We start from the raw sequence: 25,324 nt of genomic DNA on the forward strand, positions 1-25,324 counted from the left end.
GGCAGTTCTGAAGGCAAAAGGGGGTCCAACCCGTTACTAGCATGGGGTACCTAATAAAGTGGCCGGTGAGTGTATATGTGTTAGCATGGCCAAGTTACAGGCCTGGTGTGAATTCTATTGAGAATCAATGGCCAGACTTAAGAAATAGATGTCCAAAGATGTGTTCCATTGAATTTTACTGCAGTTTATTTTATTTAAAAAAAAAGGAAAAATAGGTTAACATTTTTGTATTTATATCTTCAAAGTTGAAAGGAGTATAACTCAAAAATTTTATAGTTGTAATTTCAGTACAACTGTTTCTTTGGTTGGCTGAATACAGACTTGAGCATTTCTTTTCTTATTTTCAATTCAGAAAAATATACAGAAAAACATGGATTATTTTCCTACCTTCTCTCTTTTCCATAGTGCAATACTTTGTGTTTGTCTGTCACATAAAATATTATTGAAATAAAGTATCGCTTCTGCAGGAACATGCGAAAATATGAAAAAAGAAAGACCCCTAAAGCTGTGTGACTATCCTCTTCTATGTCACATTTGATTCCAAACTTCTCCGACTGCACACAGATGTATTAGTGGTACATGTTGCTTGCTGACAACTAATGCTGCAGACATGAATTTATTGCATCTATCTTTAAAAACATTCCACAGAATATTTTTACTTTTAACACATTCCTAAGGTGTATTAACATGCGCACACATGACCAAATACAAACAAAGTCACACATGGACCACCAAGACATTCCATCCACTAAAACTCAGACACCTGGCTAAACAAAAAGCCTTGCATTTCATCCCCACATATGTAGATGTATTTGTATGTGTGGTAATGTTGAAAAGCAACTAAAGTTATATTTAAGCCTTGAATATAAGACTGCCCATTGTGTCTAGCTTTGTCTCTTAAGATGAGGACTAAATGTGTTTTCTTAACTTTCCTAATATATTAAATTTTAGTAATTTGTTTTTGTTGAGACTAAAAGTGAAATGGTGTTCGGTAAGGCCAAGATTTTTATCATGATTTAAATAAATGTATTTTTTCACCTCAGCAGCAAATTTCAGCACCTTTTTTTTGCCTCTTAAGGCTTACTTCTAACTAAGTAAGAGATGTTTGTGTGTGTTTTAAGCAGCAGATAAATTGGAGGGAAAATATCAGATGTGAGTAAGGTTTCAGCTGAGCCTTGCCATATTAAATCAGAAGACATTTGTAAATACAGAGCAAAAAAACAAACTCTGATTTCACCACTTACTGTTACTTTATGTTTTTATTTTGCTGTTACATGTTTGTGTTTTACATAATTAATCAAGTTATATATCAAACAATAAACCTGAGAATTAAAAAGTTTTTAGAATAATTTAATTTTGTGTGGGGAACTTTAAAAAAACAGCAACCTTGCCCTATGGAAAATGGTAATTATACCAAAAATACAAATGTGGCTTTGTTTGTGTTGTCTTTTGTTCAGCTTCACAAACTACATTTAGGTCTAATAACTACCTGACGTGAAGAATCAAAGCAATACCCTTATATAAAGAAAATAAAAACGAAGGGAAAAAATCATTAGCATTTCTCTCGGATAGGAAACAAAGATAATTCTAAGGCCTTTCAATCCCAGAGAACAGTAAGAGAGATCAAGAGTGAGAGTACTTGGAGTAAAAATACAAGTGATAAACCTTCACTGCAGTCTACTCAAATTATTCCAAGAATGCATTGACATCCAAGGATCCCAAAATAATTTAAATGAACATATAAAGCACTGTAGGCTTCAATTGCTTTAGTTATTGACGCTGCTATTTTTTCAAACGTAAAAAAAAAAAGATGGAGCAAGAACAGTGTCTACAGCTGAGCAAAAGGACCAAAGGCCTGTGCTATATCTACCAAAGGAACATCTGGATGAACCAACATGACTGAGGAAAACAAACTGAGAGCTGACAAAGACAGTAAAGGCTTTAAAGCTAATTCAGGAGCTGTGACATGACTGGGGCTGAAACAATTAATCAGATTAATCGTGGAGTACAGAGACTGTAAAATATGCTTTAAGCTGAGAGAGCAACCAAATTAGAGCAGTGATTACATCAAAATTGTAAAAAAATATATTAACATTTTTGCATTTAAGGTAAAAAAAAAGAAAAAGAAAAATTTTGGTCTGTCAATATGCTCTATCAAGAACTCCTCAAGTGGAAAAGTTTTAGTGTCCCCTGGTTTATTTTTAAAAAATTCTCACTTATGGAACCTGTGGCTATCTGATTATTAATCAGTTACCGTAATCAAAAAAATTATTGACAGATTAAATGATTTGCGAAATATTTGTTTGTTGCAGCCCAAGACATCTCCTTTAATTGGATTTTTATGTGAATGAATTTCAAATAATTTTGTAAAGAAGAGTTGAGTAGAAATCCTCCATTGAGATTATCTAATTTGAAATAGATAACCTATTTCAAATTAATATTTGGAATCTACATTCTGAATTTACTAAGGTAAAGTACTCCCTACAGGTCCTCTAAATAAATATTTTCTTTCTGAGAAAACAGAGCCTCTGCATGTGTTACTGAGAAAGGTGCCAGTGGCCAATGTGATCTTTTTAACTGGCCTTCCACAGAGGAAAAACACGAGTAAGACTGCAGTGACCTATTTCATAACATATGTAAAACCTCAGCCATGGAAAGTAAGGCTATTCCCCCCTTGCAAATTGGCTATAACAACATTTGGCTTCATAACTGTAAAGCAGTTTCACATTAGGGCTGGAACTGAGAGCCAAAGGTTTTGTGTGTGCTTGTTTGAACAAATGAAATAATGTTTTTGTTCATTCCAAATCAGTTTAATTAAATTCAAAAGGCCAAATTACTTGTGAAATAAAAGGAAAGTGTGCTGAATTTCTCTTACAACATTAATGCTATTTCAGGATTTTATATTGTTTTTGGATTTGGATACAAAGTCCATGACTTACTTTTTGTCAAAACCACATAGGCGCACCCTACTGGAAATACCTCCATCAAATTTGTCACAATAACTTATGCACCATTTAACAAATGTCATGTAGCCTTGGCAGTAGAAACAAAATATCCTATTAGTGGATAAAAGGAATACATTGTTCACAATTCCATTCAGTATCCGGGCAACACAGTTATTACACACTAATATCAGGTCTATAAATCAAAATTTTGATGGGGTGCAATAATGGCAGCTGGTAATATTTGCAACTGCTACTTACAGGCTTTGTGGATGAGAGAAAAAGGGAAAAACATACATTTTTAGTTTACCTTGTCAACATACAAATGGTATTTACCTTGATTTGAGGAAGTTCCTTTGATCATTGTTTTGACGACAGCCTTTTCATGGGAGTTAAATTGTGTTTCCTCATCCTCCTCACTGTTCAGAAACACAGATGAGTTAGCACAAACTTTAAATCAATTAAAGATCACATTTAGGTTGTCATAATAGATCAAAATCTAAAATTCTTCCAAGCTGTCATATGAATTGTAGGATTCACATAATTTTTTTTTTTTTTTTACAAGGTACAGAAATGAACATAAAAGTTCTTCAGAAACCTCAAACTGTATAATCTCAGGAAAAGTGTAGTCAACACCAGTAAACCATTATGACATTTGAAGATGGAGCCAAACCATGTATTTAGATTAATCAAAATATTTATCTATCTAATGCAAAGGATTTTGATTATGCTGATGCATGTAAAATAAATTTATTACAACTGGGCCCTGAACAAGAGTCAGATCCCTACAGTAGAAGTAGGAAAAAAGTATACTGGACTGCAGAAACAAGCTTAATCCACTTTTTTTGTTAGCAAATCATAAAAAGTACAAAATAAATAAGAAAATCAGCCTTGCATTACAGTTTTTCAGTCATCATCAAACAAACTAACACTTAGAATTAGACTGATTGGGACAACAATCACTTAGATTTTCAGTTGCTCTAAATTAAACAAAAAATATTATGTTATCAATAATTGAACCTTGAAAATTTAACCAATCAACAAATTTGTAAAACGACCACATTGTCGCAGCACAGCTTTCTACAAAATGAATAACTGAGCAAATATGCAGACAGAATTGGTAAGGCAAATTTGTTTGTGTGTCTAAAAATATACAAGCAAATATAAAAATGTTTTCTTTAAAAAAAATATTATGTTGCATTGGCAACTGTTCATTTTACATGTCTTCTAATTTTTTTTTTTCAAAATATTTTCTTATAAGATGGAAAAAGAAACATGTAGTCTGATTGTGATGATTTTTTTTTTTTTTTTTAGAGAGAAACCAAATCAATCTCCAACAGTCACCATCAGTCTAACTGCTTGACTGTCAGGACAGTCACTAATCTAATCATTTATGCCTTGCCAACATAGCATAAACTTGTGAAACGTAAACTTCTGCTGAGACTTCGACTCAAACTCTGTGTTTTTGTTGGTTGTAGAGTATGCATTTTTTTTTTCTTTTGGTATAAAACATTTTAGGTAATTTTGATGGAAATAAGCTATACCTTTACATAAACAAACAAATGTCTACTATAAATTATGACCTATAATGCTTGGGGGTGGCTGGTCATTAAAAATACATTTTAATTTACTCTTTCTTTATTACCAAATTTAAACAATCTCGTGGATTATACTGGTAAACATTTTCAGATTATATTCCTTTTTTGATTACAAATACAATATCAATTCAAATGCTTGCTTTTTTTGTCCCTCTCCTTATATTTTATGCATGTGACTCACTGCAGTTTAACAATCAAAGTGACGGATCTCTCATAAGAACATATTTCTGTTGTACGACAAGGTTCATATTCAAAATGTTATCCTCCTTAATTTAATGGTTGTACAAACCCTCTTGCACTCTTCTGCCACTGAAATAAATTGACTGACAATAACAGACTGAGAGAAGGGTCAAATATACTGGATATACTTTAACAACATATGTCAAACTAAAGGTGAGAAGAGTTCAAACATAAAGCAGGGCAACATATGCTATTTATTTGTGTTAAAAGTAAGCCTTATATTACCAGACAACGTTTGAATTCCCCTAACACAATCCGAAATATGTGCATGTCTATCTACATGTGTATGTTTTCGAATGCCAGAACACTAGCTTGGGTGGGCTAACAGTCTCTGGCCAGACACATAGCAGCCATAACACATAGCTGTGGTCAATGCCAACAGTTGGATCACCAAAACCTTTTCCTCTCCTGTCTGATTATTAGCGAACTCATGGCAGACAAATGTTATGGCAACTGCAGTCATAGTTACGCTGAGTTGTGTCTGAATGTTTATGTGGGTGCGAGAGAAGTAGTAAATGAGAAAATACTGAAATTGATCGAGTCAAAGTGGCTGAGACTATACAAGCTAAATTAAGAGCTAAGTAGAGTAAAAGCTTTATATTTTATAGGTGTTTTTTTTAAAAACCCATCCAACTTATTCATGCATTTTTATTTTGTGCATTTTCACCCGCTGGGTATTCCTACAGACGGACATCAATACAGTGTAATTTGCTATAGGGCATACGAAAGCAGTTAGAATTCTTAAAAAGTTTTATATTTTTATTTTTTATTTTTATCTTGGTTCTTACAGCCCAAAAGCCATTTACCACAGCTTGTTTGATCCTCGCCATCAAGGTAAGGACAAATCAAGAGGAATACATTTTAGCTGTGTTGTGATGCATCAAAAATAATTCAGACATTTACAGTACTGCATATTAGACTGGTTGCAAGTTGATTTGTCAAGTATTATGTGCCAAGAAAGCACGTGATACTGCACTCTAACTTTGGATAATTTGGTTGTAGGAGTTTCTGCTCCTCAGTGAACATTCTCTTCATTAGACTGATGAACAAAAATAGTGTCTTCAGTCAAAAGCATCTCCAGTATACACAGACAGACAGACAGACAGACAGACAGATACTTATATGAACCACAATAGTATAAACTGCAACAGGATATCCTTCCTGCCTACAGCAGTCAGCATCTACATAAACCCATTTTTTATAGGAAGCCTCTAAACGAGTTATAAGAACATGTAATTTACCATTCAAGACCCTTTAATCTAATTTCTTAATCTTCACTAGTCTTTAACTATGACATCTGGAAATTAGTAGTTAACTGTTAGTAGTTAACCTTTATGCCACTGTAATGTACTTTTATTTTTTTTATGTGCAGCACTCCAAGTTGTCTTGCTACTGAAATGTGCTATATAAAGAAACTTGGCTTGCCTTGCCTTATTGCACTTTCTGCAATTTGAATGCGTGTTGAGAAATGTGAGAGATTCAAGAGCAAACATAGGAAAACAATTTAACTTATCTAAAAATATAGACACATTATGACTATAAAACAGGACATAACATTTTGTGTCAAACTAATGGAGATATGGCATTAAAGATGTTATGGAACAAATATTACATTGAGCATAATGAAAAAGACATAGATGTAATTAAATTAATATAATATTTCAGGCTTTATTGCAGTAGGAAAAAAAGTCAAAAATAATACCAAGTTTAAAAAAAATACCTATGTACCCATACTAATAAAGCATTTCAAAGGCATCTGATTAAAATACAATACTGTGCATAATGAAGTTACAGTGCAATGACATAAATTGTGAAAAATGCACCAAGATGACTGTTAGCATTGATTTCAGCTTATCGGTCTATAGGCTGTTCAGTTCTAATCTAAGTAGTTGGCCATAGGAAGGAGACAATCTGGCTGTCGAACATCTCTCTTCATTATCATTATGAGCTAATTGTTTTGTGTTTTATGTCTCTGGGAGCAGAAGCCACTGTATACGTGTCACACCAAATTCTACAACCGTTTATGCAGCAAAAACCAAAACAACTGGTTAAAGAGAGGACATGTGGAGAATAATTTTAACCCATGATTTATACCCACAAAAACTTAAAATGAATACAACAGCTACATTTACAGTCCACAGATAGAGGGAAAAAAATTCTCTGTTATTCTTTCATAACATCCTTCAGTCTGTTTTCCTGTGCCCTTTGACCTATTAGATGTGAAATACAGAGTGAGTGGGTGGGGGATCCATTACACTGTATGTGGGTCATGTGTTCTTCCAAGAGCTCAGAGAACTTTTATAGGAATCAAGGTATGACTTAAATATTAGTAAAATTTTAATAAAGTTCAGTAGAGTCAAACAGAAAGCTCAAAATGAAAAGAAAATCAATGAAAAAAAATCCTGATCATGAATTTCTTTGATATGAAGGGGCACAGATATGTTGCCAAATGATTAGGTTGCGAGACCTTTTTTAAATTTGTGTGATCAGCTACGTAAATAGAGCAAATATTTTAAAAAGTACCACATGCTCACAGGTAAAAGCACCGAAGGATGTGCAATACTGTGAGCCTATTTCAATTCACCCTTTACCTCCAAGCACCTGTGTCACTCAAGTCTTGTTGTTTGTAGCATCTTTAGTTAAAAGGCATACAATAGATGATTAGAGATGCTGTATTTTATAAAGATCTCTTTATCAAATAGAGGAAACAAAACACAAAAAGAAACAAAGAGATCTTCACTTAAATATGGGTTAATCAAAACTGCAAGAGACAGAATCAACAGAATAAAAAGCTTCTTATGCCAACCCAACCAACATAAGTCATAGCTCCATCTGATTGGAAATACTGTATTCAGTAAACATCAACTGATCAAGCAGAATAATTTTGGAATAAAACAACAAAACCCAATCATGTCATAATAGTAAATAACATTAAAGAACCTATCCATTCAGTTCTTCCAGCATTATAACAATCTGAAGTTCAATTACTCATAATGACCGTCTAATGACGGATGACAAATAGAGCAGGAAATTAGATGTTTCTCAGTTTATCATTCATTACAACTCATTACAGCACGGGACATTAATATTCTTCTCTAGACAGGAAAATTGGATGTGTTTTATAAACAGGGGAAATATTAATTTATTTTTATGTCTATGTTTATATGTGCATTTATCTATTTACTATTTGCATCAGTTTGCATTCAGTTAAAAATGACCATCTGGATTCACTTGGTCACATATGAATCCTGTCAGCATAGAACTAGAAAAGATGCAGATTTTTCACATTTTCTTTCCAGTGTTTTTTTTTTTTTTTAGCAGCCTACTGCATTTAAACTAGCATACAACTCAAGTTACACATTATAATGCTTGTCTTTAACAGGCATCTATTTGGACCCATTGGTCTTGCATTAAAGTTTATTTTCAATAAGCTGCCAAATCATGATATTTGTTGGAATTTTTAACGAGGAAAAAAGCAGATCTCATATTCCTGAGTGTTTACACATGTAAAATAACATGTGTATTGTAGCTCCAGGAATAACTTGTTTTTATGCATCTCATAAAATTGTGTGTTTCATTTCAGCAGTGAACAAATGTTTCATTAACATAGCTGACTGCTGTCCAGCAGATCTTCCAGCCACACAACAGATGGTCTATTTTTTTGCACTGTGATATTCTCTGAATAAAATTCAGTCCCCACACGCACACATAGTATGACTGTGGATATTCACACTATACTACCATAAAGTCATCCATTTATTTATACAGACACCCATTCCAACACACACATGCAGACCTTGTAATGCTCTATGGTCTGGCTGTGTCCAGTTGTTGCCACTGATTGATGATGGATCTCTCTGAGATGCTGCCAAGTTGTTTTACAAGAGACCACAGAATGTTATAGTAGCAAAGATGTGCCGCCACACAGACACATGTCCTGTGCCTTGTGGTGCTGGCATGGTTTGAAAAACCACAGACTTTCCCTATTACAATACACCTTTTTTATGCTATGGATTAAATGTAGTTGTTTGTCTGACTGAACATCTATGATATGCATAAGAAAAGTAAATCTATTTCATTTAAAGTGAAAAACAAGTAGCTTTTTACTTTACCCTAATGATATGTTGTATAACCAGTGGGATGAGGTACAGTATGAACACTATCTGGGAATTAGTTGTTGAGATCTATTAAGAAATGGCGGATTGCATTAAAAAAGATATGTTTATTGTCAATAACTTCAAAACCACATGTTAATAACACACTATTTATGTTTTTCTTTTCCTAAACACAACAGAAAACAGAAAAGAGAAAAAAAAAAAACATTTGCATAAGTTCAGCTCTACAACAATGTAAACCCTAAAAAACAAAACAATAAACAATAACTGCACAAAAAAAACTGTATTAGTGAGAAGTGTTTTTTCCAGGCAAAACTGATGATTGTTTTTCAAAGTAAAACCCACATAAACACTGTGGTGAATCTGCACACTTCATTTACTTTGAACAGTGCTTGTGTGTTTGACAGGTTATCTGGGGGTACTGGGGGCTTTGTGAAGGGAGCAGAAGGCAGACCTTGGCAGGAAGAGAATGATAGTGTCTCGGCAGCATATAAAGAAATTTTTATTTACACATTTGGTTTAGTATGTACCAAAAATATCAATGAAAGCCAATTTAGACATATTTCAAGCCATCTTAAAGTTATGCTGCTCTACAAATTGCCATCCCCTTTGAAATAACTGTGTTAATGTAAACAAATCCAACAGGAAACAAATATACTGTTTATCACTACATGTGTTTTTTTTCAAGCCAGGAAACAGAGTTTATGGTTTCCACCATATGGCAATCATAAACTCAAAATGTTTTATATTCGTGCTGCCATCTTGTGGTGACTAAAGGAAACTGCTGTTCCAAATTGGCTGTTTCTTATTTTCTTGGACATTATGACACCCAGGAACTTGTGGCTGTTCCATTAGAAATAGAAAGCACCCACATACACAGAGATATTTTAAACAGTCTGTTTTAAGGAGACTTCCCCACAGGAAGCAAACCTTTTAGCAAGGCAGTAATGGCTGACACACATTACAGCAGAATACAAAGGTGGCTTTGTTCAGTACTAGAATAATTGAAGTGCACAGTTTAATGCTTCGGTGTACATCTAACTGGAATAACTAGTAATAATGAGGGCAATTTTAAGTTTGAAACTTTGTGTTTCCCTAAAGGAGACCAACTCAGGACACCATCATTAGAAAGGAAAACTGTTACTGTTTCTGTAAATCCCAGACATGTTCCAAAGTAGGAGGATTTTCATACTCACAAATTTTCTAAACTTCAACATCATTCCTTTCAGGTGACACTTCCTCCCTGCTTTATCTGGATCAATATTTCTGTCTTTTTCCGTTTGCTCTTCTTTTACGATCAATTTTTAAAACTTTTATCTACCTGTTAGACAATATAATAGAGTCTCTACATCTGAATGATTGTTTTGTGTCGATTAATCTATATGTACATTTATTGATTGGTCAGATTGTTTTATTTAAGTGATATTTAATCCAAAAAGGGTTATTCTTTTCACTTTAGACCACTGTTCGCATATTAAATCTCTTAATTTCAGACAGATTTTGAAAAAGAACAAAGAATTTAAAGTTATTTTGGTGGTCAAGCTTTAAAAATAACTTTTAGTCTCTCTTAACACTTTCATTTTCTAAACTCTATACCAGGGGTACCAGATAAATTCTTTTACCAGGCCACTTCAGCGCCATCAAGTTTATAAATTGCTGCGAGGGGCTGGATTTGGCATGTAGGCCTTGAGTTTTACACATCAGTTTGATAATGTCTTTTTCTATGCTAGAACAAAGGTCTGATCTACAGATAGTTTCTGTTTTACAGTTACATTTTTGTTCTTCTAAAAAAATATATCTTCAGTGGGAAATCTTTTATTGCCATTAATAATTCATTGTTTCTTAGGTTCAGATTCGATTAGGCATCATTCACTAAGACATATCACATATAAATGAAGTATTCCTAACTAAGAGCAACCAATTAAATTTCAATGTTTCTGTTGCACACCCCCTGATTATCGTGGGGAATCTATGGCATATTGTCCATGAGAGACCTCAGACCCTTACTATTAAAGCTATCAGGTGTTAATACTTTAACAGAGCCACGGGCCACAACTATGTACTATATAGTGCATGAAGATACTTTTAAATGAGCCCATATTTGTGTATAAAAAATTCCAATGGCAACATTTAAATTTCTCAGAGTGAATTTTCAGTTGTAATCAGCATCAATCATCAAAAATAACCACAAATAAATTCTTAAAATATACAGAATATCTGTGTGATTTAATGCATTAAATGAATACATTAAATTTAATGCTTTGAATGTATTACTGGAATATAAATTAATTTCAACGAGTCTGCTTCACTGAGGTATAAAACTACTGTAGATGGTCTATAACAGGGGTAACAATTAAAAATCAGTGGAGTCCGAAAAAGTTCCGTAAAGGTCCAGAGACATTTTTAATTACAATCTGTTACTTTAAACAGAATTTAACACTGAAATAAAATGAGAATAAAATGAAGTAGAAAACAACAATCTTTCAGTTTGGTATATAGACAATATATATATATATATAGACAATTGTATTTTTTTTTCCTTTCTTCCTTTTTTATGGCTTAATGAGAGCAGTGGGCTTTATGCCGCCCTGCACGTTTTCTTAACCTGGGTTTGAATGGTGACAAAGCCATTCTCAAGCACATATCAAGGTGCTCATTCTTGAGCCTGGATCAATATTTATTTTTGATTAAGTTCATGGTGGAGAATCCTGCTTCACAGCAGTAGGTTGAACCAAACAAGTCAAAATGTGCAGGGTCATCTTTGAGCACACCATTTCACCTTTTTTTCACCAGTTCACCACAGTTCTTCCAGCAGTCCACACTTTCTTTGCTCTCTTTTTCTCATTGTCTTCTCCTTCTTTCCCATCGCCCGGCTTGCCACAGGTTTGCCTGCTGTGTCTAAAAGCAGCAGTGAGCCAGAGTGACACAGCTCATTGGCTAATTTGTATCATGTGTAGCCTGGTCCTGAACACTCCAGACTCTTTACCATACAAATAGGAGAAGCAGCGCAAGTGAATTTATACAATGTCATCGGACAACAAGCAGTAATTTATACCGTAAATGTTTTCAATCAGGTTGAGTCTGGATTAACCAGCAGGTGGTCCTGGTCCGCTAATCCGTGACCTCTGGTCTATTAAGATTCGTTTCACTCAGCAGGATGACTTATATTGTTTTAAGTAGATATGTATACTGTTAATGCAAAACAATTCAAACGGTTGCTGTTTATATTTGTGACCTTTTGTGAACTTTATCGCTTAAAAAAGCTTTTGGTCATTAAAACCTTTTTGAACAGAAAAATTTTCACCAATGTAACTTAGTTATTCAGAGAACCTAAAAATCCTGTCTGAAAATCAAACAATTGATGTCTCTGTATACCAGAAAACTTTAATTATTGTTAAGGAGACAGATTCCCTGAATTGTTTTGCAACAATTTTGATTTGTTTCTTTGATTGATCATTCTCAATTATTTACCGATTGTGGAAAAGTGGAAAAGTTTGTTTTTCTTAATAAGGTAATGACACTTAAGCCTTTACTGTTTTCATTTTGAGCACTGTGTTTTTATCTCTGACATTCATCCAATAAAAGAATAATGATACTGGGTGTGCTTGAAGAAGTATAATCTTGTGGAATCAATTACTTACAAACTCTAGGATTTTCATTCTTTAGAACTGAAATAAAAATGACTTCTGTGAAAAGGATTTATTTTTAAAAATCCGTCAATGTCAGTTCTTTTGTATTTATTTACATATTTTCCAGAGTACATGAAAGCATCATTCAAATGCACTTTATAAAGAAACAAGCATTTGTGAGCAATAGGGGGAGAGCTAACAATATACCTTTTCCATCTGTTTCGTCCTAGAGCTTTAGTCATGGGATCAACAGTATCTATACTGCAAGATAATAACGTCATTTTCACATGTAGAACAAAGGCAAAAATAACGCTGATATAGTTGTTGAAAATACTTTACATCTGGCTAAAAGTTTGACATGCTTACTGTACTTACATCTGTCTTAAAGTACAATAAAGATTTTACAGACAGAAACACAGCAGTGGGAATTCTTTAAAAATTATTACATGAATCAACCAGGAAAAGGTAAAATGAGGAGAAGTTATTTCCTTGAAGGGACCATCACCCACTGTTGTCTCTTGTTTCAATGTAGATAAACTATAAATCTATTTATTCACACTCAGCAAAGTGTTATGTAATAAAAGTCGTATTCAAATCCTTATAGCATTTAATTTAACATACTGTACTAGACATTCTTTAATGCATTTAACTTTCTTAGCATAAATGAAGGACCATGTTTACATGCATATAGACAGTAGTTTAAAAGAAACTGACAAAGTAAAAAGTGGAAAAGAAACCTTAAATTAACAACAACAACAAAAAGTACTGAACCAAAAAAAAAACATTTCAGTGAAATTTCTGTTTTGAGTAACAGGGAATTTTGAAAATATACTTTATGTTTAATTTGTTAATACCATAATGCTGGAGGTTAATTTCAGCAAATTCTGTTTCCCTGACACTGAAGAGGTAACTCGCCCACTTAAGTTTGTGTAACAGGTTTGTGTGACAGAAATAATTTTTTTCTCCTTCCACCTAAAGAAGAATTGACTAAATTCAAAAATACTTTGTTACTCTCAACACTACGCCGTAGTTGAATCATTTATATAGCAGCCTGTGCAGAATATGAGTTTGATATCAAATCAGGAAGAGAGGGGATTTTAGGGGATAATTTGTTTAATTTTTTTTTTATATACCTATGCCACTAGAACTGCATTGCAAAAACTTGAACTCTAAATAAGTTATTTTTCCTTAAAATAAGTGTGTTTTTTTAAATTGAAGAGGCAAATGAGACACTTTGCCAATAGAAGAAGGCAACTTACATTTAAACTAAGAAAAAAACAATTGCATTTTCTTATTAAAAGGGCATATTAAGTAGTTATTGTATTTAAAGAGTAAAAATACTAATTTCATTGGTAATTCATCTTATCTACCTACTCAAATTAAGGGTAAATACACTTAATGTAAGAAATTTTTACTTATTTTTCTACATTGTTTCTGCTGTGTGATAGGGTAATGGTGTATCGAAAAAGATCATGTTCTTTCCACTTGATTTGGATTTCATTGATGTGGAAAAGACTGAAAGTCCACCGAGATGCAAAAAATGAAAGATAAGATTGCACTTTTCCAACTCACATCCTAATATTCCTTTGTTTTCAACTTCCTTTAGAATCACCAGGCCATGAGCCTTTTCTTGATAACAATCTGCTTGATGTAAACACCTAACACCTGCATACAATCACTAACACTCACAGATTCACAAGACACACACACACATCCACACACAGAGTCTACTGCACATTTAGGGTGCGAGCGGACACTCCATGGTGCCAGTCTCTCAGCTCGTTGTATTTGGGTCCAACCACAAATCGAGTGGTGCTCTTGTTCACTCTGCCATCCGAAAAAGACAATAATAAAAGGAGAGAAAGAAGAGAAGAAAGCAAAAGAAGAATCATGAAAGTGGAATAAAGGAGCCTAACCATTCTAAAGAAAATTACAAGGAGATGGATTAGGACACACGCCGGAAACAAGGCAAGACAGTTATCAACAAAAGCTTACGATAGGAAAGAAACATTTAGAGGCAGAGAAGATGAACATGAACATGGCCAAGCATGCAACCAGAATAATTAAAGATATTAAGAAAACATAGAACTATTAGTCAGCCAAAAAATATGTTTTATGGTTAATGCCACACAGCGGAAAACCCGTTGAGAATTTAAAGAAATGCTTGCAGTAATTTACCCTGGCCAACCAACAAGGGCATGGAGAGTCAACAGATCATTTAATATGACAACACAACCATGGCAGAGTCATGGTTTTCAACCACATGTGTAAGAAAAACCATGCAGCACACAAAGGAAAATTCTTGAAGGATTTCAGATACACTTCACAAGAAGCAAAGCCCAGATAATGCACACTTTGATTGGAAAGCACATTAATTAGGACAAATCTGATATCAATATAAACAAAGATAAAATAAAGCATACAAAGTGTCACGCTTCAAATTATTTGAAAATACTGTTTGAATGCGGATTTGGGTTTGGACTCGGGATCAGATGTGATTTCTCCTTGGTTGTGTACCCATTAGGAATTAGGCAACGTAGACATTACACTAAGCGTCACTTTAAACCAACAGGTGATCAACCTTTTATACATAAAAAAAAAAATCAAGAGAAATTCTAACTTTTTTTTTTCTTCAGATGTACTTACTTTGTCTTCTTTGATGTATCAGCTTCCTCATTTTGAGCTAGAAGGCAAACAATTCACCTTAAATAACTATTCTCTAAATTTCAGAACACATGGTGAAATTAGTCTTTGAGTTTGTTTCCTACCGTTCTCTGTGCCTGTGATCTGAGCCAGAATCCTAAAAGATCTGGACTGGGTGGTTCCTGTGCGTGGGCGCCAATCCTCTGTGTCCTCCATTATACGCTTTCTGCTGGCATCAGCGTGAGAGGGAATATGGTAAAAGTGGATGTCTGTGTCCACAACATGTTTCCGGGGAACTCTGAGGAAGGAGAGGTACATGACAGATGGATCAGACCAGAAAGCATCGCTTTATCTTGATTCATATCTTAATTGTTGCAGTTTTTGCAGGTTTGTTACTTAAATATTATCAAGCACTCCATAATGAGATAAAATGAGTAAGTTAGATGACTAAATGAGATGAAACTGCACTAATTAGACTCTGGGCCACACCACACTATGTTAAATAGTGGGAGAATCTAAATCAGCATGTTACCTTGGTAGCAGCTGATGGGGTTTTCTTGGAAATCAAGATGCAGGACATTGCAAGATAGGGTTAAATTAAAGAAAGGGGACTTTAAAACAGCTGCATTCTAATATTTTAAGCAAAACCAAACAAATTTTGTTAAGACTTACTTCAAAACATTTTGAGGACCACTAATGGTGCAAAGAAAAAGGAAAAGGAAATACAAAATTATTAAATTATGGGGATTTTTTTTTTTTTTTTGGGTGTAATCATTAAAAAGGAACCAACAGAGAAGTAAAAAGGCATGATATGATATGATCTACTCCTGATAAGAACAGCAAAAATGAAAAAAAAAAAAACATTGTTGTAAAGCAGCAACATTTAGGTCTGACTATCAACCACATGGTGGTGCTTTTGAGCTGTTTAAGTCCACATGTATGGAACTGCAATTCAGTTTCAGAGGGAGACTTTTTCAGCTTTGGTGCAAAGCAAACTAAAATACAAACATGTTCTGTGTTTGCTAATGTGTATGTACAGTTAAAGTCTTGCTTGGCAACAAGCTAGTGATATGTCATAAACTCTGTCAGTAAATCAGCTCCCAGAAAAAAAATGACACATTGACACCCACCAAGGCACTATTTTCCATGGTCTTGTCTTGATCAATATTTTATAAATGTACAACCCCTTACTATCTGCCTGCTTAATTTATGAGTCTCAACACTTTCCTGTTACAGTAGCAGCAATATATGCTAGGCTACTAACGTTTATTAACAGAGTACAGATGGCAATGCTGCATTAAGAAAATGGAGCATGCTAAAGATTTACACCCTGCCTGAATTACTGCAGGTTCTGCATTTTGTTTGCCCTGAGTGAATGGAAAATTTAACTTACATCCATTGTAATAAATGTTATTATTATTTTATGTGAATTGGTACAGCTGTGGAAAACATATTTTTGTACATGTACTGTTAAATTAAGTACATGTTGTATTAAATTAAAACAAAAATAAATATTGAATAACAAATAAAATAAAATGTTTATGCATCTCTGCTTCTTTCTGTATCTCTGCTTCTGTCTCCTTGGTACCAGTTGGCCTCAAGAGATGGCCACTCACACAAAGCCTGGTTCTGCTGGAGGTTTCTTCCTGTTAAACAGAAGGTTTTTTTTTCTCTCCACTGTCGCTATAATAAGAATAAATAAATAATATATTACAAACAACTAGCAAATTGAGGGAGCAGCATTGCATGTGTTACACATGATCTCAAAGTGTGGCTGTTGAATGCGCTAATGAATCGGATGCATGCACATATCGTCCCATGCTGATGCAGGAAAAAACAATAATGTCAGCCTAAGATATTGGCCGACTAATGCATCGGTCTGTCTCTAGCTTGGACTTAATAATACTTATACTAATAATAATGACTTTAAAGGGGTTGCTGTTGTTACCTCTGCTAAGGAGTTTCTTTTTTTGTTTAGGAGAGTTTGTGTGTGTCTGTCTGTGTGTCTGTACATCTGTGTACAGGATAACTTGAAAAGATATAAATTAATTCCAAGGAACAATCCATTAAGTTTTGGTAATGAGCCAGATCACCATCTGGATCCAAGAATTTTTTATGAAAGATTCTGTGAATCCATGTATTTACTTAAGGTGGAAGTCACAATTGGTCTGAGGAAAAGAAATACTTTGCGGAGGTTTGAGCTCTCTTAGTGCATTTCTACTTACTTTTACAAGTATGTGAACTGCAATGCAAATCTTTCACTGCAGATAATAAAAGATTTTGGAAAGATAAACCCAACTTAACCCAAATTAACCATATTATTAATGAATATGCATTAAGACGAATGAACACTTTTTAAATGCTAAAGAAAGAAGGTTCCCATTTCTGATTTTAATGTAATTTAAAAGTTAACTTATGTAGCAGTAACTGCAAAAGGACTTTGATTTATGCACTGGACATGCAGATAAGCAACAGCAGAGTGATTTGGGTGAAGCTTAGAGAAATATGTTTATTATCAAAAGCTCATTATCCTATCTGTTGAACCAAACCTGAAAATAACCCAAAACAAAAATAGAAAAACACTAAAGTCACTAACGAAAAAAGAATACCAAACTGTAATAGTGAAAAGAAAAAGATGATAGTAGGAGTGAAATAAAGTTTGCAAAGACTGTGAGATTCAAAAGTATCAGTTGAAAACACCAGACCAAACACTCAACATGCCTCAGACACTAACTTTGTGACTGGACGAGACGTGTTCTGCAAAGCAGAGAAACAAGGATTGAAATGAATAGAAAACACAGATACATGAAGGTGAAACAGTCATTATCAGTTTTAGCACTAAAATATTTTGTTGATAACTCCCTTCTGAAACAAATCCTACATGGCATGCAAACAAGCAGGCAAGCAAAGGGAAAATTATATCAGCATGCTGTTCTAAACACCAGTTTGTTTATGTCAGTCCAGCAACATATAAAGAGGACTAATCCACAGACTAGAGTGAATGTCCTATGATTAAATAGGAAAAGAATAGCAGAAAAATCCTCTGGGGAATAATTTTAATATTGAAAACCAACACTAATTATCTTAGGTATTGATTTGTTAAAAGACATTCTGCCCTTAAAATGAAAACTAACTAAATCAAAGACCTACAGCACACTTTTTTGTAAGATGACTGAAAAAGAGCAAAGAAACAGATGTACAAACAGATGGCAAAGAAAGATCAGGTTTAAATTTCAGCTTTGGTCATTTCGATGATTTAAAAGGGTAATTAAAGTCATTTGTCAAATTAAGCAAAGTGGAATGCAGGATCTCACCCCCTCAACCCCGCCCCCCTTTTAGCTATATGGGGTAAGCTTACAGTACATTTTGTAGCTGCTTTGTTCAGAAAAAGACAGCTCCTTGATCCAAAACTTACAGATCTCTGTTAGAAACAGTCTAGTGGAATACGTTCTTGATGAAGCTTAGCATAAATATAACTCTACATGGATTTTAAACTGGAATCTTTGTAGACAGAACGATTTGACAGATAATAGCCCTCAGCTTAAGCTCCCTACTGTATACAGGCTATATATATCCAGCTTAAATATATAACAGCATAGTTATATTCACTATGCTCCGAGAGATGGGGGAGCAGGCATTTAAGAAGGCCACTAATTTCTCTCCTAAGACAGGAGAGTTGGATAATAATGAGATTTATGTTGACATAGAGAGCAACAGGAAGGATAGTGGAGGGAAAATGAAATCTAATGATTACAAACAGACCCAGTAAAAAAAGGGTACAGAAATATAATGACTGTATTATCTGAAGGTGGATCTATGCTTATCTTTATTATTAAGTTGTTACCTTAGAATGCTTCAACTCTGCTGTAGAACCTCTGAAAAATCGAAAACTATTTGGAGTTAAGATGAATAAATGGCACCCATTTCTCTAATGCAACCCTTAACAACCATACCCGACCAGGATAGTAAAAGAGAGAGCTATAAATGTATGGAAACATGAAGCGTTGTATAATAACCTATTTTTGTAAAATGGCACTTTCCTTTTCACTTTTATACATGAGGCAATTCGAGCTCGTTTTTCATGCAATTTGTGTGAAATGATTACCCAAATGAGCATCAAGCAAATGAATGGTAATTGCTCTCTGTCCCAAATGTTGGCACAGAGTAGAAAAAAAGGCTTTTGCTTACAAAGCTCCAACTACAGCAACCATTTGGCAATATGTTTTGCATCTTGAAAGCTTGATGTGATTTTCAAGCTAGATTGATGTTCTTAGAGATACCTTCTTCAGGGTTTTTAATTCTGTCTGATGTGAGTTTCAACTGTTTTCATTTTTCCAATTAGTCCTTGCAGTTTTGTTTCTTTATAATGTTTACACATGATGTTTTTTAAAATGCTTTAAATGTTTTTGTTTATTTATGTTTTCCATTTTTTTAATTTCCATCAGGGCTCCCTCAAAAAGAGAGTTTCAATCTCAAAGGTGACTTTCTAGAATTTATGTGATACAATTAGGAAGGTAACTAAGCGGAGAGTCTAAGTCCTAGGAAGAAAGCTATAGAAAATGATGTCAAGAATGGAGGCATTCATTTGATTAGTTAGCAAGTCTACCACTCACCCGTTGAACTGCAGTAAGGCTCCTCCCTGACTCTCCAACAGGCCCCGCCTTTGCCCCATTGCCACCTCACACGCATTCTCAGTGGAGTAGAGGTTGATTGGTGTGTTATACACTGATGGCTGAGGTGGGACCAGCACAGGGGGGGAGGAGGAAGAGGATGCAGAGGATGGGTAAGAGACCAAAGGAGGAGAAGGGGGATGAGGGTGGGGGGAACTAACGAGGGATGAGGCAGGAGTGAAGGCAGAGGATGGGGAGGGGATGACGGTGGTGAAAGGTGACTGTAAAGGAGAATATGCGCCCTCAGATCTGAAACACCCATAAGGTTTGGGGGGCTTGTTCTGTAGGGCAAAGCACTGAGACTGTGGACGTTGTGGAACAGATGGATGGGTGATGGCTACTGGTTTTATGAGGTCTGTTCGGTTGTCCTACCAACATAACAGAAGAACATGCAAATACACACACACACAAAAAAAATTAATACAAAGCTAAAACACTGATGGTTCCCATATTTGCTTGACCAATTAAAAAAAATAGCATGACGTTCTTTTTTAATATTGTATTCATATTGGCTGACTAAAATTCTTATGCATGGCTTTTAGGAAACAATCAGTGTTCATCAATGTTGATCAACCATGGTGTGCATCAAATAAAAATGTTGATGAGTAAGAACATGCAACAGAAACTGTGTATGGCATTGTTTCAGAAGGGAAATGGTCTTAAAGACAGATTCAAGGCACTATATTCAACTCAATCATTTTAAAACAGTTAGTTATACTGTATTAATGAATATTCCCTTCCTTTATAATAACAAATAACAGAAAATCTGTGCTCTAAATAAATAGTACAGTAGACAAATGTCACATATTTTTCTCAAAACTTTTTTATGAATCACATTGTGTTGTTGTGTATTGGATTTTTTTTGTTTTTGCAAAATAATTGTACATTACCTTTGGTGCCACTGGAGGAGGTTTAGCAACGCTTGACCTGGAAACGAAGGAGAAAGAAAGAAGAAAGTATGTGGACTGCATTTCCTTTCCTGTAATTTTTTTTTTTTTTTTTACCTCTGTGGGTAAAATTTCCCATACTCTATCAAAGTATTCAGTGACATCTATGGTAATCACAATGTAGAGGGTTCAGATGTTATTGGAGGTTTCAAACAAAGAAATAAAGAAATGTGGTTGCAGTGAATCACAACAGAACCTGAGCTCTGAGTGTTACAACCAATGTGAAAAGGTTTCTGTCATCAGCTCTGACAGAATCCAAACGGCTCTGGCTCAGTCTGCGTGTCAAAGAAGGAAACATCAGTTGTAAGAGCGAAAAAAAGTAGTACTTTTTTGAAACAGCTGTTTTTATTCAGCGGCCTGTATCAGTCTGATAATCTATAGTTTATGCTTGTTTACCCGGGTCAACCAGAAATGTCCTTTTAGCAATATTCTGGTAGACACAACTATTACAGCATTATTATTTTAAAGATTTAGAAAATACTCCTTATATTTATGTGAATTTGATCATTTTAATTCATAGAAATTAAGGCTTTGCTGTAATATTTGATTAGAATTGTAATTATCATATGGTAAAACTAATTTAGACAACAGCAGTTAGGACTTAAATCTAAAGATTCCAACATCACCAGCAACATGTAGCAAAATGTAAACAAATGCACACATATACAAAAATTCCAAAAATTGAATAATCACAGAAGAAAAATGTATTTATATAAATTAAGAGACTAAGTAAACTGAACTGTAAGTGAAGACATATAAGGTTCAGCTGCCTCACGGTTCATTTAGTGCACCCTCTCTGGAACTGTCCTCAGGGAGTTCTGTGTCCTTCAGCCTTGTAAATTTGAACCAAGACTTTAACTGTGCTTAAGAACACATTAGTCTACAGATACAGATACTGGTTTGGCCTTTTCTGCTCGACTCCTGTTTCCCGCTTGTTTGCCAGCAGTTAACCGATACTGTGAAAATGTTCCTTACACATGAGCTGAGGGTGTATTAAGTGTTGTTTTCAAAGAAGCGGACTAGAAAGGTCAGATTAAAAGCAACTTTTAAATTCAATCAATTAAAGTTTGTATTTGAACTCAGTTAATTTTTAAAGTTATTGAAGGTAATAATCAGGAACTGATGATCAAAGATTATGATTTCCTCTGTAATGTACTTCATAGATAAAAAAAAATCCTTTCCTTATGCTTTGATGAGCTCCATTAACTCATTGTGAAAAACAGCTAATCCCAGGCTGTTCTCTACAACCAGTCTGTTCCTCGGCCTGGTTTTCATGTGTGTCAAAGCTGAAGGTGAACTCAGAACTCAGAAGAAAAACTTACTTTTTGGTTTAAAAAACTTTTTCAATTAGCTCCTCAGAAAGCAAAACAGATCCCAGCCCTATTTTATTTTACCACCTAATAAATAGAATATTTTCATGTACACTTTGCTATGCACTTGCAGACCACTTGAGTTACGAGTACCCCCGGTTGGAAATCCCTCCTTTATAGCACTATATTTTGTTGCAATTGCAACTTTAATTGTTTTGGGTTATACCTCTATTACGTATAAACATCTAGCCTCAAGCTTCAGCACACTTTTGTTTATAAAGTTGCTCCGGCTCAGTCGGATAGGTTGCTAAATGGTGCCTCTACCAGGTTTTCCCACAAAATTTCCCAAAATTTAATTCTATCTCTACTCCCATGAAATTACAACAGCTAGCCTGTTGCTGAACAATTTCCCCTGCAGGATACTATTTCTATTATCTTTGATCTGAGTGAATATTTGTCTGTACGAACAGCTACTTTTACATCAGATTTGTAAGACTTTTTTTATCAACTATGGCGTCCTCTGAACAAAGCTACTACTTTGGGATTTCTCGTAGTATCGTTCAGTAATTTTAAAGACTTTAAAAAAATATATATTTCTGACATACAACAGGTGATCCCCGTAAAAACAAAAAAGAAACATTTGACAACGAGCCAGAATGCAGTTCAAAAATATGTAAGACAAAATCAGTAAAAAGCAGGTCCCTCATCCCTTGTAGTTAGAGGAATGTACAGACTTTTAAAATTTTTGTTGAAAAGAACAAAAAAAAAAAAGAAGAAATAATGATATCAAAGTGAACTGAACTTGTAGTAATTTTACACAATGTTTTAAAAGTTAAAGGGGTGTTACTATATTAATGGGACAGTGAGGAATATGCCTTATAGCCTACAGTAAAATTGGAAAAATACAGTGCTTAAAAAATACATTCCTGAATGACAGAACACACCCCATATTTTGTATCACCTCTCAAAGTCTGCGTCATCCTTTATCCTTGCAAGTTTCCATGGACACACAATGCTGTAAATAGTCTACCTAGTACTCAGTTTATGTGTGGACAGCTCTCAGTTGCACAACTTGTGGCATGGAAACATGTCTGGCACATAAGGCATGAAGGGGAAGACTGGGGTATCAAGTGGGGATCATAGATACAACCCTGGAATCCCAGTGGACTTTGCCTCGATTACGAAGCAGCTATAACAGGAAATAGCAGCATGGAAATAAGTTGCTGTCATATACCAAAGTGGAGGAGGATTTTGGACTAGATTATAGTTTTATCACTAATGCCTTTCCTTGCCTCTAGGACTGCGGATCAATTGTAAAGAAGTTAAGTCAGATGTGATGCAAAAAATGATGCAAGTTAGTTTAGAAATGTTTAACATATCTGAAAATGTGTGTAAAAAAATATTTCATTTGTAGAGTATGCTGATTATCTATTTTCTTTTTGACTAATACAGATCTTTGTATAGATTTTTTTTATTCAAAAACATTATATGATATAGTTGGAAATATTCATAGAAAGAAAATGTTTTAATTTAAATGCATACATATTTCTATTTAACTTTTTTCAGCAGCTGACACTCTCAAGATTATATTAACATGTAAAACAACCGTTACATGCAAAACTAAAAACACTAATAGCCCACACCAAGTTTCTCTTCCAGTTCCAGTACGAGACTGGCAGACCTTCTTCGATGTATGGAAAATAAACGCTTAATGCCCCTATAAAACTTATTCCCAAAAACTTGACTCAGCCTTTCATTAAAACTTTTGACAGTGAGTGTTTTTTTATTTATTTATTTTCATTTTACAAGTTTGGCTTCAAAATGCTATAGGTCTAAGATAAGTTTGCTAGGATAACTACTGGTGTGTTTTTCTGAGAGAAATGAAAATCAATGTTTTGACCAACATCTTTTTTTTGGCTTAATACTGTTGTCTAATTTACTAGCGTATGCTTTCCCACAAACACATTTAATGGTTGTTTAAATAATACCGAAATATATTTGTACTCTATATATGTTTATATATATATATATATATATATATATATACACCACAAAAGCAGTTTCACAGGGAACCTCCAGGTACTAGCAGGTACCTCCTCTGTCAGAAGAGACTAGGTGGTTAATAAAATCTGGAGGGGTTGAGAAGCAGGTTGAGGATTTATCCGCCCTGCGCTGACACATCCTCAACCAAACATTGCTTCTTTTGGAAGACAAGCAATATTTGTCCTGGGGTTTCTTGGTTGAAAAAAAAAATTGCAGGAGTAGTGTCAATTTTGGACATGTGAATGCAACTCATATGGATAGTTAAACATAAAACATTAAAAAGAACAACTTTAAATATTCAAAAAATAAAACAAATCGATGAAGGCATGTTTAGATTAAACAATGCATTTTAGAGTGGAAAAAAAATATGCTGATAAATGTTAGGAGTAATCTGTCAAAGGGCAACAATTCATTATGCCCTCCAGCTAATCATTTACTTACCTATAACTTACTTATATGCATAGTTAGGTAAACAAGACAAAAAATCATTAAACGCAAACATTTGTCATGTATTTTCCCAGAAAATGAGTATGTGGACTTGTATTTTGAAAAAGTATTTAATAACGAAGTGTCCTGTTGTTCATATGACAGATTCCTTTAATCTAATGAATGCTAAAAAACCTGTATATTTGCATTCACACAAAAAACACATACGGTGACGTAGTGTGCTGGGTGTGGTGACAGTCATATGAGCCTTGAGAGGAAAGTCTTGGGAATGTTACTGGGTGGATGTAAAAATGCAGAGTATAAGGACCAATTTATTCACTACACAGCATCTGGTCTGCAAATGTGCTTAATAAATGCAAAGCTAAACAAAACGCACATTATGTTTCACTAAGTTTGTTTACTGCTATAAAAAAATTTGACCTTTCCTGCTTTGTGTTCCATTCTCTAAAACAATTACTCTTTTTTTTCTTGCTGGTCATTGACATTTGGGTTTGTATTACTATGATGTGTTTTGTTTTTTCTTTTATATTTTTTTCAAAAATGTCTTTAGTTTTGATTTTAAATAAGAACTGAAGACTTTATAATTAACTCTATAAAGCTGATAATGCATTGGAATATAGTTTAAAAAGGTTAAAATGGAACAAAATCCGGCCCCAATATTCCTATGTGATGTTTAATTGGTGAATTTCAATATACTGTAATGGGGAAAACAGAAACTTAACATACATCTCCTGAGATAA

At 34.3% G+C, this 25,324-nt stretch overlaps 1 protein-coding gene across 8 annotated transcripts in view; it reads right to left on the reverse strand.

The window, feature by feature from the left end:
• Positions 1–25,324, reverse strand: part of pdlim5 (PDZ and LIM domain 5) — a 64,121-nt gene that overhangs the window by 8,057 nt on the left and 30,740 nt on the right. For 2 of the 8 annotated variants that reach the window (XM_015374310.1, XM_015374307.1), the window contains exons 4-9: positions 20,728–20,764; positions 19,781–20,205; positions 15,840–15,860; positions 15,293–15,465; positions 15,171–15,207; positions 3,279–3,361 (exon numbers count right to left, since the gene is read on the reverse strand). In XM_015374310.1, the coding sequence (XP_015229796.1) occupies positions 3,279–3,361; positions 15,171–15,207; positions 15,293–15,465; positions 15,840–15,860; positions 19,781–20,205; positions 20,728–20,764 (776 nt within the window). Of the gene's footprint in view, positions 1–3,278; positions 3,362–15,170; positions 15,208–15,292; positions 15,466–15,699; positions 15,724–15,839; positions 15,861–17,901; positions 17,925–19,780; positions 20,206–20,727; positions 20,765–25,324 lie in introns of all 8 variants that reach the window. The other 6 variants (XM_015374311.1, XM_015374313.1, XM_015374314.1 and 3 more) reach the window with 6 other exon arrangements.

The sequence above is a fragment of the Cyprinodon variegatus genome, unplaced genomic scaffold, assembly GCF_000732505.1.
Source record: "Cyprinodon variegatus isolate N-32 unplaced genomic scaffold, C_variegatus-1.0 Scaffold100, whole genome shotgun sequence".
NCBI lineage: Eukaryota > Metazoa > Chordata > Actinopteri > Cyprinodontiformes > Cyprinodontidae > Cyprinodon > Cyprinodon variegatus.